This window comes from Lepisma saccharinum, chromosome 29 (genome assembly GCF_977018435.1).
Source record: "Lepisma saccharinum chromosome 29, izLepSacc3.1, whole genome shotgun sequence".
NCBI lineage: Eukaryota > Metazoa > Arthropoda > Insecta > Zygentoma > Lepismatidae > Lepisma > Lepisma saccharinum.
In genome coordinates, this window is record NC_139257.1 from 42,191,536 (window position 1) to 42,205,364 (window position 13,829).

Here is a 13,829-nt window from a genome sequence, read left to right on the forward strand (position 1 = left end):
TTTCCCGCAAACCTCACATCGCTACTGTTTCTGGTTTCTTCGCTATTTCAGGTGGTACTTTTAGGTGCCTCACGCGGTATATGCATTATATAGTAATTTTGCCAGTCCAAAGCGTGGATAGCAAAACCATCAAGAGGTACGTTTTGTCGCATCGCAAATATTTTTAGACTTATTAGAAGACCCTTCGCAGGTAGCCGGTCAGGTGGTAGGTACGTTTTGTCGGTGGCACGTTTGGTCTCGTATTCAATTTATAGAACACACTTTTTTTTCCCTTACGGTGTTTTTTAAAGTCCATGTCGCCATCGCAACGATTGTACTTGTAAATAACTTTAGATTCAGGGCGAATTTTTTTTTCAAATTTTTCTCTTCTTTCAAAAAACCGCTGTGATATTCCAAACTCTGAAAAATTGCATCAGCTTAGAATTTTTTCTAGAGCATTGACGTGAATTTTCGTGTAGTTTGCTTTCGCTGTTATATAGATATTATCAATAGTTTAATAGACTTACGTAATCATGAAACTATTGATAATATCTAGACAACAATGAAAGCAAACCACACGAAAATTCACGTCAATGCTCTAGAAGCAATTCTATGCTGATGCAATTTTTCATGTTTTGGAATATCATAGCGGTTTTTGGAAATTCCCCCTGACAGCTGCCAAAGGTTCATGTCGAGCCTTAATGAATATGTATCCATGAAACTGAATATTAATAAATACATTATGGCATAATTATACAGAGTGTTAGTGCGGTTATGTCTAGGCTTGTTGACAAATATAAAATTTGGTTTAAATTAGTTGACAAAGACCTACCTAATGGAATCTTTTAAGTTTTCTGTGGCCAAAACAATTAAATTAATTTGGTAAATGCTGATTTTTATTGGCATGTTCCACTTTGGACACCGAAAAATTCAAATTAAACAGGATATTCTACATCTATATATTCGTTAATGAAAATTGATGCGCTAACTAAATTGACCTTGATGACCAAATCTCCAAATTTGGAGGCGGGAAGCGACGTCCCCATCCCTCCTCCTCCACACCTTTCCGGTTAGGTCGTTTGATCTCTCACCGCCATCACGCTTGCCAGTTCGGGCTGCAAGTAGCTTCATCGTTTTCAGGCTGCAGGGGGACAGTCCCCTGTGATTGCTCACCAGCACACGCGAGAAAGTATTTCCCCATAAAAGGCCATCTTTCCAGGATGTTGCCACCTCGGGCTGCAAGTCGAAAAGTTCAGGAGAACCGGTATGAATGACGCCAGGGCCAGGTGATTGGGAGACACTACCCTAGAATTTGCACTGTCCATTTTCTTGTTTGAGTTTTTGCTTGTTTCAAATTAACTTTTATACAGTACTAGCTGATTGCCCGGGTATTTATTTATCCAAATCTTCTATTAGACAGAAAAATAATGAATTCTAACTATAGTGTAAAATGAACTTGGAGTTGAATGACATTGGGAGTGACACTATTCATCTTAGCGACCCCGAAAACTATGAATTCCACACTAATATCGGTAGTTTTCGATTATTTTTACATGTCCCCCCTTCCAACTCACACCCCTAGGGGTGCCAGGGGTGTCTTACCCCCACAGTATTTCTTTCCATAATGTAAGTGATATGTGTACCAAGTTTGGTTGAAATTGCTCCAGGCGTTCTAGAGTTATGCTGGAACAAACACACATACATCCATTTTTATGTATTAGAAGATTAAGAAGCACTGGAATCTTAAATGATTATATACAATTTTATCCTTGCAGCTTTTTTTAGTGTCCTAAACAGACAAACCGATATCACTAATGTTTCACTGGAATTATTATGTTACTGACAATTTACCCGCAAACTTTTATTGGCTACAGATAGGCCGTGAAAATGTCGATTGTTGTCAATTGTTATTGAGACAATAACGAGACGGTGTAACGCTCCTCAAAAGTTGTGGGAATGTTTTAGTGACGTTATATTGTATGTCTTCAAGTCTTACTTGCTAATTAGCGAACACCATCACGTTAATGGTATATCTTTATTTTAACAACTTGTGAATATGTTAAGAAAATACTATATGTTTGAATTAGCGAAAGACCCTTGGTCAAGTTTTTTGATATTCATAGAGACGTTATTAAATTTGGTAATTTCGATTAAAAGAATTTGGTTATGATGAACAATTATTCAAGAATGAACAATTTGTATAATTAACTATTTTTTGGTTATTTCAAACCAACTTTCTTCTCTTCCAGGCGTTCGAGAGTTACGCCGGAACAAACACACACACATATACATCCATTTTTATATATTAGATTGTGCATTCAACTGTGACCACTGATGAAAAGTAATATTGTTTTTGTTTTTCTTCCGCAGAAGAGTGAGTTGGACGCTTATCTCGGCCAGAAAGAGTGGGAGCGATTACAAGAGGAGGCGGCGCAGAAGCCAAGACGCGAATCGGCGTCGCAAATCGACGAGTTCTTCGAAGACACCACGGACGGCCGCTTCGCAGTCCGCTCGCGAAGTGCCATGAGTTTCGTTTCCCTGAGGCCCCCCCACGGGCCCCCCGCGATGGACGACGACGTCTTCCTGAAACCCCTGGAGCCCTTCCAGAACAACACGGGCCTCTGCCTGTGGGACGACATCGCATCCAGCATCCAGAAGCTGGACCCGGACAATGCCAGCATGCTACCGAGGCCGGACAACGGCCCCATGAACCACGGGTCCCCCGTCCCGGACTTCACCGTGCCCGCCCTGAGCCCCCAAGGCATACTCCAGCCCATCAATATCAAAACAGAGCGGCTGAGCCCCAGAGGGCACCAGCAACAGGTGTTGGCGCCCCAGTCGCCGCAGCAACAAGTGTTCCATGTGAGAATGAACCAGAACTTCCCTCCCCTGCAGCAACCCCAACAGCAGATGCCTCAACAGCAACAGACTGTGCCGACCCTCAAGTTCGCAAATGCTGTGAATCCAGTGTTCATGATTCCCCGTGGGTACGTGCCCCCCACGCCCCCGAGTTCCGAACCAGGGTCTCCGGGAACGGATCGGTTCAATGTGGGCAGGAGGACCCCTCCACCCCCCTATCCCGTTCCCATAGGCAACAGCATGAACAGCCCTTCTCTACCGTCCAATCTCTTAGTCTCCGATCCTCTGGTCACCAATCAAGTCAACACGTCAGTCAACGTCACAACAACCACTACCAATGCAGCCAAGTACAACCGACGAAACAACCCCGAGTTGGAGAAGAGGAGGATACATCACTGTGATTTTCCCGGTAAGTCTTCTTTTTCCTTGTATATATTGGTGATATGTAGTGGTCGGAAGTTGAGGAAAAATCATTTTTCTTCTTAGTGTCCGAAGACGAGGCCCACCATAATATATGTTCATTTTGGGTTTTATTTGTCCTTTTTTGGCTTATTGGTCCTTTTTTAGCCCTTTTTTTTTAGGTCTTAACGGCTTTTTTTGCAACTTCACCTTCTTTCGACTACGTTTTTACTGCCCATTCCCAATTCGAATCATCATCAGTTCATCACCTCTTAAGGCGAAGAGGGACAATTACGCACCAGGCATGCATTTATTCCAATATCGTCGGAATGAGCAATGCTACTAAAAAGATCTCCGCCAGAAATTAAGAGTATGAATTTCTCCCCATGTGGCAAGTGGAAGCGGTTTCCTAAGTTGATTATTAAGCCTTATACGATTTTTGAAAAATATGATGAATTAGTATTTACCGAATCCCATGTATTCCTTATGGGACATCAACTTCAACTTCAAGTTACGGCTCATCAAATGGGAGTTTCGACTTTTCCTACTACTATGACATAGTTCAACGTGTCCTTTTACCGTCAATGTACTTTTCTACGTCATCGGATTTTTGATATTCCCGAGAGAACGAATAAAATAATGGTCCCATAAGCCTAGTGCATTTCTCCTTGCCTCCTACGGCCATCCTGGCAGTGTTGCCAAACCTGATGTGCATAATAGAGCTAAATTTCACCAGTAATATAGCTAAAGAGGACTTTCAAGGAGCTAGATTAACGAAGACTGCATAAAGTGCCTACTAGGGTAATTTTAGTTGTCAGAGGGGCGGGGGTGCTGCTATTACCGTTAGCTTTAAAGTGATGGCAATTTATTCTTAGTTTTCACCGCCTAGATTTGGCGGCATCACCCATCTCAATAATCCAATGATGTTAATATAAAATCGAAAATAAAGGGTTCCCGGATAACAAAATTGTCATCTTCATATTAGCCACAGCGCTATATATAAAAATACATGGGGAGGAAAGAAGAGGTGGGTGACGCAGCCTATATATGAATATCACGTCACGTGCAAAATGTACACTCATGGCAAAAGTTGGTATTTATGGGCCGGAGCCAGTGGTGGCATCATGATGGAGCTGAGGGCGGGTGCCACAGTCCACAGTCAAACGAGTGCACGAAAGAGCCAGATCTGGCTCCAAAAGATCGAAGTTGGCAACAGTGATCAGCAGCTGCCCCAGCGAGAAAGACCTAGGGGAAATTGTCCCTCCTCGCCTTAAACATCCTAACTGTAGTAAAGAAAGAAAAAAAAAAAGAGAGAAATAAATATATTTGAACCATCCCTGAAACGAGAGAAAAACATTTTTGGACGACTGAAGCAGGTACGGTACAAGGTCCTTTAACCGTATATTGTCTGGAAGGTCGCGCTGTAAGTGGAAACTTTCTGTTGTTTTGAATCTTTCACTTTTTTCGCACTGCGTGTTCCATACCACCAGAATTTTGTATTTTTTTTATTCATTAAATATGTATTTAAAACTGAAGTTATTAATTAATTTGGATCACATTTATACATCCTTTTTTCAGTTTTTAGGTCCTTTTTTGACATTTGTAGGTTTTTTTTATAGGGTTTTTTTTGGCAATTGATAGGTCTTCAGCTTCCGAGACCTAGTGATATGTAAGCAAGATTTTTCACGAGACAATGCCTGCACAATATTTTTCATCTAAAGCTATAGTTAGGTTAATCCTAGCCTTTCACGGTACAGAGAAACCACCGAAGATGTTGCTAATATTTCAGATGGTTTATCCGGGTACGGCTCACTCCACTCGGTTGTCTGTCGTCTGCTGTAAGACCTTGCCAGGTGTCACGTGAGTGCTTCCACCCACTGACAGGAGCGCTGGAGACAGCACTTCCTTCTTTTCTGCCAATCAGAGCTTGCCGTTCCCTTTGAGAGGGAAATTTGAACATTTGCCACATTTACACAAGAGAGGAGCGGAAGGAATTCGAGGAATTTTAAGAAGATCTAATATTTGATATTCTAGAACTGAACGTGATTCTTTGTAAGTAGAACAGTACTGGGACAGCCATTGGTGAAACTGTTCCAATGTCAACAGAACAGTGAGTGGCTGTTTGAAGAAGATTGCGGTAGGAAAAGAAAGAAAGGGCAACGTCATGGCTTGGAAGGGAAGTTTCACGAATGTAGATCAGCCCTGGCCACGTCGTTCTCCAGACCTAACTCCTTGCAATTATTTTCTACGGGGCTAATTGGGGACAAAGTTTCATTCCTTCTCTTTCTGCAGTTCTCCCGGAACTGAACGCACGAATCAGAACGGCGACACTGACATGTTGCAACCAGTGTTGCCACATGAAGGGAAATTTCCCCTTTTGCAGGGAAATTCGCACCGAAATTTGAGCCAAAAGGGAATAGGGAATTTCGATTAAAAATACCACAATTGCAAGGAAATTTTAAGATCATCTGACTACATTATTACAGTTCATGTTAATTTCGATTTTCATATCCAGATTTTTGTGTTATTTATTTATTTCGCTATTCCTACTTGTTTCTGCTCTTTTAAGTTTATTGTACGTTGCTTTTATGCATCTTTGGATAAATAGTAACGATGAGGATTAACGATTAAATGGATTCCTGACCTGGATTCAAACCTGGGACATATGATCAGAAAGTGATGAAACTGAAATGTGATTTTTTTTCAAAAATCTTTTTTATATAAAGAATAACAAATTCAACGGAATACTTTACTACGCACTACTACTGCTTCCATCGCCATCACTAATAATGCCGCTACTACTACTACTACTAATTATTATTATTATTATATAATTTGCTTAGGTAAAGGGAAAAATTGGTCCAAAAAGGGAAATTTTGCCCCTTGGAAAGGGAAATTGTGCCCTCATATTGTGGCAACACTGGTTGCAATGAGTATGGATGAAATGGACCCTCGTGAATATCAGCAGAGTGACGAACGATGCACATATAGAGCCAGGGGCGCCGACTTATCAAAATTATTGGAGGGGCTCTGATCACTGAAATAAATTAATGACTCACTCCCTCCCTTTTTTAAGTTTCGGAATCTCGTAAAAGCCCATGAATTCCTCAAAAATATTAAAATTTTCATTTACAGGTCGAATGCAAAATGTCAATTGTTCACGGATGGATATGTCACAAGTTTCCTCAACCATAATAGCAAAATATTCCCGACTCTTAATATCTGCTACCACGAAGCGCAAAACAGATCTCCCTTATATATCAATGATCTCGTTCTGAATGTCATGTGAGAGCCATTTGTAGCCCGAACGTCCCATCCGCTACCCTAGTTCACGCACAGCGCCTTTTGAAACTCCTTTTAGTAAACATTTTTACAATACTCATAATTATATACTTAGTATATAGTAATAAGTTATGTGTTTTGCTGTCTCTGGTCATAGCCCCCCATAGTTGATGGTTTAGCGGTCTCAGCTCCCAAAGTTGATGGTCTAGAACATTTCAAATGTGTATTTCAAGTTAAGTTCATGTGGCACAGTTCAGAGTAAACTTTACAAGAGAAGCAAAATAATACATTAGATCCTCTTAAGCATAATTATTTGGGGGACTCTGGCCCCACATCGTTAACATTGGGGGGGATCGAGCCCCCCAAGCCCCATGGAGTCGGCTCCTATGTATAGAGTATATGTACCGTTAACTGAAGAAAAAGAAAAGAAAAGAAAACCTTGAAGAGTTTTCTTATCAAATATTTTTTTCATTTATTATATCTGAGGTGTACAACACGCGACATTTTTTTTTACAACCCTGACAATCAGATTTAATAACTTTGTATGCGAAAAGTGCTACGTTTCCGAAATCAAAATCAGATAGTGAAGCATTTAATATTCAACAGTAGAACACACTTTCCATTTCCGATTTTTAGCTCCAACTCAAACGCAAAAACAGAAGTAAGGACATCTGGATTTCGACAGCTGTAGTTGCATCCACAGCATACAATGAAAAAAGATTAATCGAAAAATACAAAGGAGTTTGCCACAATTTCCATCGAAATGAGGTTTCCCCAGCGGAGGCACAGTGGGTCGGATCTCACTTTAAATCAGGACCGGAACCTTTTATTTCGCACAATTTAAATTCGGTCCAAGTTGCGTAATGTTTAGTCGAAAAAAAGTTTCTGGACCGAATTTAAATTGATCCGTAATAAAGGTTCTTGGACCGTATTGAAATTGATCCAGGAAAAAATATTCCTGGACCGTATGAGAAAAAGTTTCCTGGACCGAATTTAAATTTAGTTTGAAAAAAAGGTTCCTGGACCGTATTTAAATTGATCTGGTAAAAAAGGTTCCTGGGCCGACTTCACTGTACAGATAAAAATATTCTTTACGATCCAGAACCCATTTACGCTTCCTGATTTTCTCTCCTGGACCGGAATTGAATTTATTTAAAATTCCTGGACCTTAAACATCCCTGCTTTTAACTGTACTTACCGTCCCGATTAGCCTATCTGAGCATAAAATGGACATAAAACATACCATTGGGAACACTTAATTTGCATATGTATATTTTCGATATGTAACAAAGTTCTTCAATAGCGCATATCATAGGAAGTAACATCCTTAATTTAAGCTGGCAGAGTAATAATATTCTCGTGTGGAAAAAGACGTGAAAAAGTTGACTGATAACTTAAACGAACGGTATACTTAATAAAAGAGCCAATGGGGAGCGAGTGATTTATCTTTGGAATTATTCAAACTGAACTGAAGATCTTCCCGAAAATACTGTCAGAAAATAGTGAAATTAATGACGCCATAATTCGCTGGGTAAACCTACATCATACATCAACTGCCTTTGTACGTCTGTCACACCAACAAATGCCAATTAAGTAATCCTAGGAATTAAAATGCCCAGGGCTGGAAATCGCTCAGCCTGTTGCCCCCATAATTTAATCGAGTGTTTTTGCGCGTATTCATCGTAGCGTAACGGATACCTTGTCCCCTGCCGGTCGGTCCAGGCTGGAACGATGTTTTTTTTTCGGGCGACACTGGAACTGGAACAGCCATACATCTTCCAGTTCTGGAGGCTCTTGCTGGAGGTCAGGCAGCGCCACAACTGTGAAAGCAGACTGTCAAGGTGAAAGAGAGGAGCGTGTCATTTTCTTGACGCATGCCCAGGGAATTCATTACAGAAGCGAATCACGCACTATCAAGTATGTGCGGTGTAACCTTCAACAAAATGGAACACGCGAAAAAAAGAGCAGCGAACCTGGCGGAAGACGATTGAACCACTCCATGCCAATGGGCCTCATTTATCGCACAATCCTCAAACAACTTCCCCACCCTTCGCCTCCGTCAAAATGCTTTCATTGTTAGGCTAAATGCAGTGGCGTCGCGTACGGGTGTTCACAATAAAATGTTTATACTGAATCAGATTTACTCTTCTCCCTTGTAACTTCATCTTCAATTGAAAAAGTGAGAACAACAGCTCAACTTATTTTCAACAATTTCCCCCAAGCATCACGCTATATTTAAAGTGATATTAGATTTTTTTATACAACTAACACCCTTTTAAATATGTTATTTATAATTTGTAATGGCTAGTCTAAACTAATTAGCATAACATGCAATCTCAGGTATGTACAACGCAAAACTTCGCATTCTACTTTTTATTACACGGACCATATGTTAACCAACGACATTCATTCAGCTTTGAAAGCAAGTGCATCGTTAGCGGGACAGAGGGGAGGCTGCGTCCTCCAAGGAGTCCAGAGCTCGTATTATGTGTATGTAAGATATTTGGGTATTTTACAGAATGGCCCCCCGCCCACAATAATTCGGTAGCGATGCTTATAATTGCAGTATCAGTCAATATGACATTGCTCATATTATTTCTTCCCGCGGCGCACACTTTGGGATCCACTGATTTAAAGCGTACAGTAACATCTATTCATCGTCATTATTAGTATATTTACCATACTTGATATAATACATTGCACGAAACGAATCGTTCCAGAGGCAGTCTTTTGGAAGCGAGTCGCTTGTATATGCGCAAATGGTAATAAACGCCCAGGATGTGTCCTTTGCCCATCCATGCATTTGGGTGAACTGTAACAATTCTCTTCTAGATATATTTATATATTTTTGAAATGTATCTATTGCGAACAAGACTACTTGCTGATTTACCCAAGTAATTGGCTAAAGAACACACGCTAGAAAAGCGCTTTCATTTGCTTAAAATCCGCCAGGTTTAGCGACTTCTCGCTAAAGTTTGCAACTATGTAGCGCAAACCTTTGCGAGTCCCCCTAGACATGACTTGTATGCTGCACTCTGCTGCCGAATGTAAAAGTATTGCTGCTTGCATCAGTGTTCACACAGCGAAGTGAACATCTTCGGGCTATAGTGGCCAACAGCCCCTTAGCTGTCATTTTTATGCAACACGCATACCAATTGTGTTCAAACCCCTCCGTTGAACACCGTGGAAGTCAGTGTTACCAACTATCTACAAAAGTTATCAGACGTGAAAGATGTCGTGTCAGAGTAAATTATGTGTGTATACTCGTACATCAACAAAATATTTTTTCCAGTAAATATATGTGTGTGTGTGTGTTTTATATGTACGTAATTTAAAACATACATGAGTGTTCACGTGCTCATGCGAACATTATCAGGCGACGCGCCTGGCTAAATGTCTTATTTTTAAAATACAGGGTGAGTCAAAAGTCAGATTACATAGGAAGCTTTCCTTGTCTCGTTAATTGTCCGTGAATGGTTGAATGTTCAGTTTCCTGGTGCATGGATCAGTCGCCGTGGTCCTATTGAGTGGCCACCGCGGTCTCCAGACCAATCGATTTTGTCCTTTGGGATCATTTAAAAGCGCTCGTCTACTTGTTAAGATTCAGAGCATCCAGCATCTGAAGGAACGCATTGTGTAATGTGCAGACATGATTATGCCGGACGTTCTGCAAAAGGTTCTGGAAAACTGTGGAAACATCGCGTGCATAAATGCATTGGTGCTCAAGGTGCACAGATTGAAGATTCACTATAAATCCCTGTGTAACCTTACTTTTGACTCACCCTGTATTACAATAGTTAAATGAGAAACTTAAAAGTTTAATGAAAAGTATAGGGCACTGTATACAGCTCAAATTTACATCAACGGTTATTTTGAAAACGACCTCAAGGCTGCAACACTATAATGCAGAAGGCCTTAGAAAGTTCGCTTCGCGGGCTTACAGCAGACAACAATATGGGGGTGTGTCTGCGAGAACCAATCAGGTCCGCGAATGAGCGAGCCCGGTTGCCACAGCTACCTCGCTGCACCCTTCTGGAAGGGTGAATGACCTCTGCCTCTTGCTACCTCGGCCTGTTTGTTCGGCTGAGGAGCAGACGACACGAGAGTATCGGCAATAGTGTGCGAGCGACGTCTGCTGTTAGCCCGCGAAACACTCTTTCTAAGGCCTTCTGCATTATAATCAAGTGAGCTTCAAAACGCCATTCTTAAGATGGCGCCTCCTATACACGCACCAGTGTTGAGGAGAGGTTTCTTGTCCTCTGCCAGCCCAAAACGTGCAGAAATTTGTCGGCAAATTAAAGTTCAATATCTTTGTGCCTGCGTACCACACCAGCAAGTTTACTAATGGAGGAGAAAGTTCGACAATGGCCTCAGTTCGCAGGCAGATGGGTGGAAAGGCCTTCACAGTGGCTCGTAAGTGACTGCACGTGGACCCCAAAGACTTATATTTCTTAAGGTATACAGGCATTAACTCAAAGTTGAAAATATGTGCAGATCAGCAATAGATCTGAGCTCAAATTCAGCAAACGTGTGCAACCCTATATACAGAAATCTACTAGATAAAAAAAAAAATAAGGATTTCACTTGATTCTCCCTTGTACTTTAAGTATTACTGTAAAAGAAGACTTTTATTGTGTGTATGTGTTTATTTAATACCTATATAATGACATCAAAATAACAGTAATCTCTTAGTTGAAATTGCTACATGATTTTAGAATAGTATAGGCTACTTATTATGTTAAGCAGCCTCCAACTACTTGTTGTCAACAATAAGTCTCCCACTTTAAACTGTAGGACCAGTTCCGAATAGCCTTTCTGCACATAAAAGCGTAATAATTAGAGCTCGGAAGTTGAGGAAAAATCCTTTTTTTTTCCTAGTGTCCGAAGACGAGGCCCAACATAACATATGTTCATTTTGGGTCATTGTAGGCCAGAAAAAGGTGGGTTTTATTTGTCCTTTTTTGCCTTTTTCGGCGTTTTTGGCTTATTGGGCCTTTTTTAGATTTTTTTTAGGCCTTCACGGTTTTTTGCAACTTCACCTTCTTTCGACTACGATTTTACTGCCCATTCTCAATTCGGATCATCATCAGTTCATCACCTCTTAAACATCCTTTCTGTAGTAAAGAAATAAATAAATATATTTGAACCATCCCTGAAACGAGAGAAAAACATTTTTGGACGACTGAAGCAGGTACGGTACAAGGTCCTTTAACCGTAACTTGTGTGGAAGGTCGCGCTGTAAGTGGCAACTTTTCCTTGTTTTGAAGCTTTCAGTTTTTTCGCACTGTGTTTTCCATACCACCAGAATTTTGTATTTTTAAAATTAATTAAATATGTAATTAAAACTGAAGTAAGTAATTAATTTATACGTCCTTTTTTCTGTTTTTAGGTCCTTTTTTTAATATTTATAGGTCTTCAACTTCCGAGCCCAAGTAATTATAAATATACCCAAAAAACAAATATCCACGCTTATGTAAACAGAAGTAAAGTTTTTATCCTGCTTTAGGGTTAAGTCTCGTTGCAAAAATAATATATTATTTTTTTTCGGTCAAGTCCCGAAAAATTGCAATGTCTCCAAAAAGAGACTATACTGATCGCATGCCCAACTTGCGGCTGACGTACATTTTGCTACATCTGTATATTCGAGGCTGTCTAAGCTACCTGCGAAGCCCAGGCTCAGAAGTGAAGAAAAAGTCGATCGGAAAATGTGTATAAAATTGTTCATTTTAATGAGAAGATGATGGCGTTTCAGGAGTTGGCACACTTATTTCTTAGGAGTTGGCAACATTACCCGCTTTAGTGTCCACCAATCGTCTTGGGAGGGGGTGCGCCTCCGTGAGTGTGAACAACCTCAGTTGCGAACTAAAAGCTGTAGGGGTAACATCGCTCTCCCGTTACAATGTTGCCAAGCGTACGTCTGTTTTTGTCAGTTGATTTTATTACCTTGTTTGTTCAGTGTTTGGATGTTTTGTGCACTAATTTTCCGTGCTTTGTGTCCTATTGTACAACTTTAATGCAGTAACGGCGCTGACTCTCCCCCCCCCCCGTTTAACAGTACGTTTGGCAACATACTGTGTGTTCGACGCTTATTTGTTCGTCCCGCCAACAACTTTCGGTGCCTCGTGACACGAAAATGCCCGATGTCAGTCGAAGAGAATTCAACTGATCGCTGATTCGTTGTTTCCCAATCGTCAGCTGGAAGTGCGATCAGTGTAAACCTAACAGGACTAACAAGCCTAACCCAGTGTTGCCACATTCAGGGAAATTTCCCTTTTGCAGGGAAATTCGCAGCGAAATTTTAGCCAAAAGGGAATTTCGATTAAAAATATCACCATTTCAGGGAAATTTTAAGACATCTGACTACATTATTACTGTTTATGTGAAGTTCCAGTTTCATATTCACATTTTCATTGTTTCTGTTATTATTTCTGCTCCCTTGAATACAGCGTGCATCTACTTAGTATATTTCTGTAAGTACATCGCTTTTCTGTATCTTCGGATAATAGTAACGATGAGGATTAATGATTAAATGGCTTCCTGATCAGGATCCTGGGACATCTGGTCAGGAAGCGATGAAAGAGACATGTACGTATGTGAACAATTTAACATTTTTTATTCACACGGACATGGACCAAGTACTAATACTTATTATTATTGTTGTATGATTTGCTTAGGTGAAGGGAAAAAATGGTCCAAAAAGGGAAATTTTGCCCCTCGGAAAGGGAAATTGTGCCCTCATATTGTGGCAACACTGGCCTAATGAAGACGATTGTATGAAAAATGCGCTCACTGAAAATTTCGCTGAAATGGAATGTTGCGAAATTTGCGGTCAGACGATACTTCAGGTGAAAGAATTACTATTCTGAGCGCAGAAAATGGAAGAGAGAGCTTACAGATTAATGACAACTTTTTCATGGACGGAACGTTTAAAAGTTCAAGCAAACAGTTCTGCTAAATTTACACAATTCACGCTGATTTTGGGAGCAGCAACGAAGAAACGAACATACATCCGATCGTGTTTGCTTTGTGGCCGAACAAATATACCATTTCGGGACATCTTAGAAGCTGTGCCAGGATGGAAACGTAAGATAGTTAATGTAGATTTTGAAGTTGCGGCAATTTCAGCCCACAAAGAAGTGTTTCCTTCCGTCGAAGTGAATGGCTGCAGAATTTCGTCATCATATTCAAATGTGTCCGTTAGCATTCCTGAAACCTGAAGACATAATACAGAGTATTCCCTGACATTCGCTACGAGACTCGGCGGCAAGCGGCCCGGCGTAGGCGCTTGTCTTTCCTGGTGAACGGGGTCC

At 40.7% G+C, this 13,829-nt stretch overlaps 1 protein-coding gene across 2 annotated transcripts in view; it reads left to right on the forward strand.

The window, feature by feature from the left end:
* The window catches only part of LOC145981332 (uncharacterized), a 276,520-nt gene that overhangs the window by 166,402 nt on the left and 96,289 nt on the right, over positions 1 to 13,829 (forward strand). For both annotated transcript variants that reach the window (XM_083114541.1, XM_083114542.1), the window contains one exon: positions 2,350 to 3,247. In XM_083114541.1, the coding sequence (XP_082970667.1) occupies positions 2,350 to 3,247 (898 nt within the window). The remainder of the gene's footprint in view (positions 1 to 2,349; positions 3,248 to 13,829) is intronic.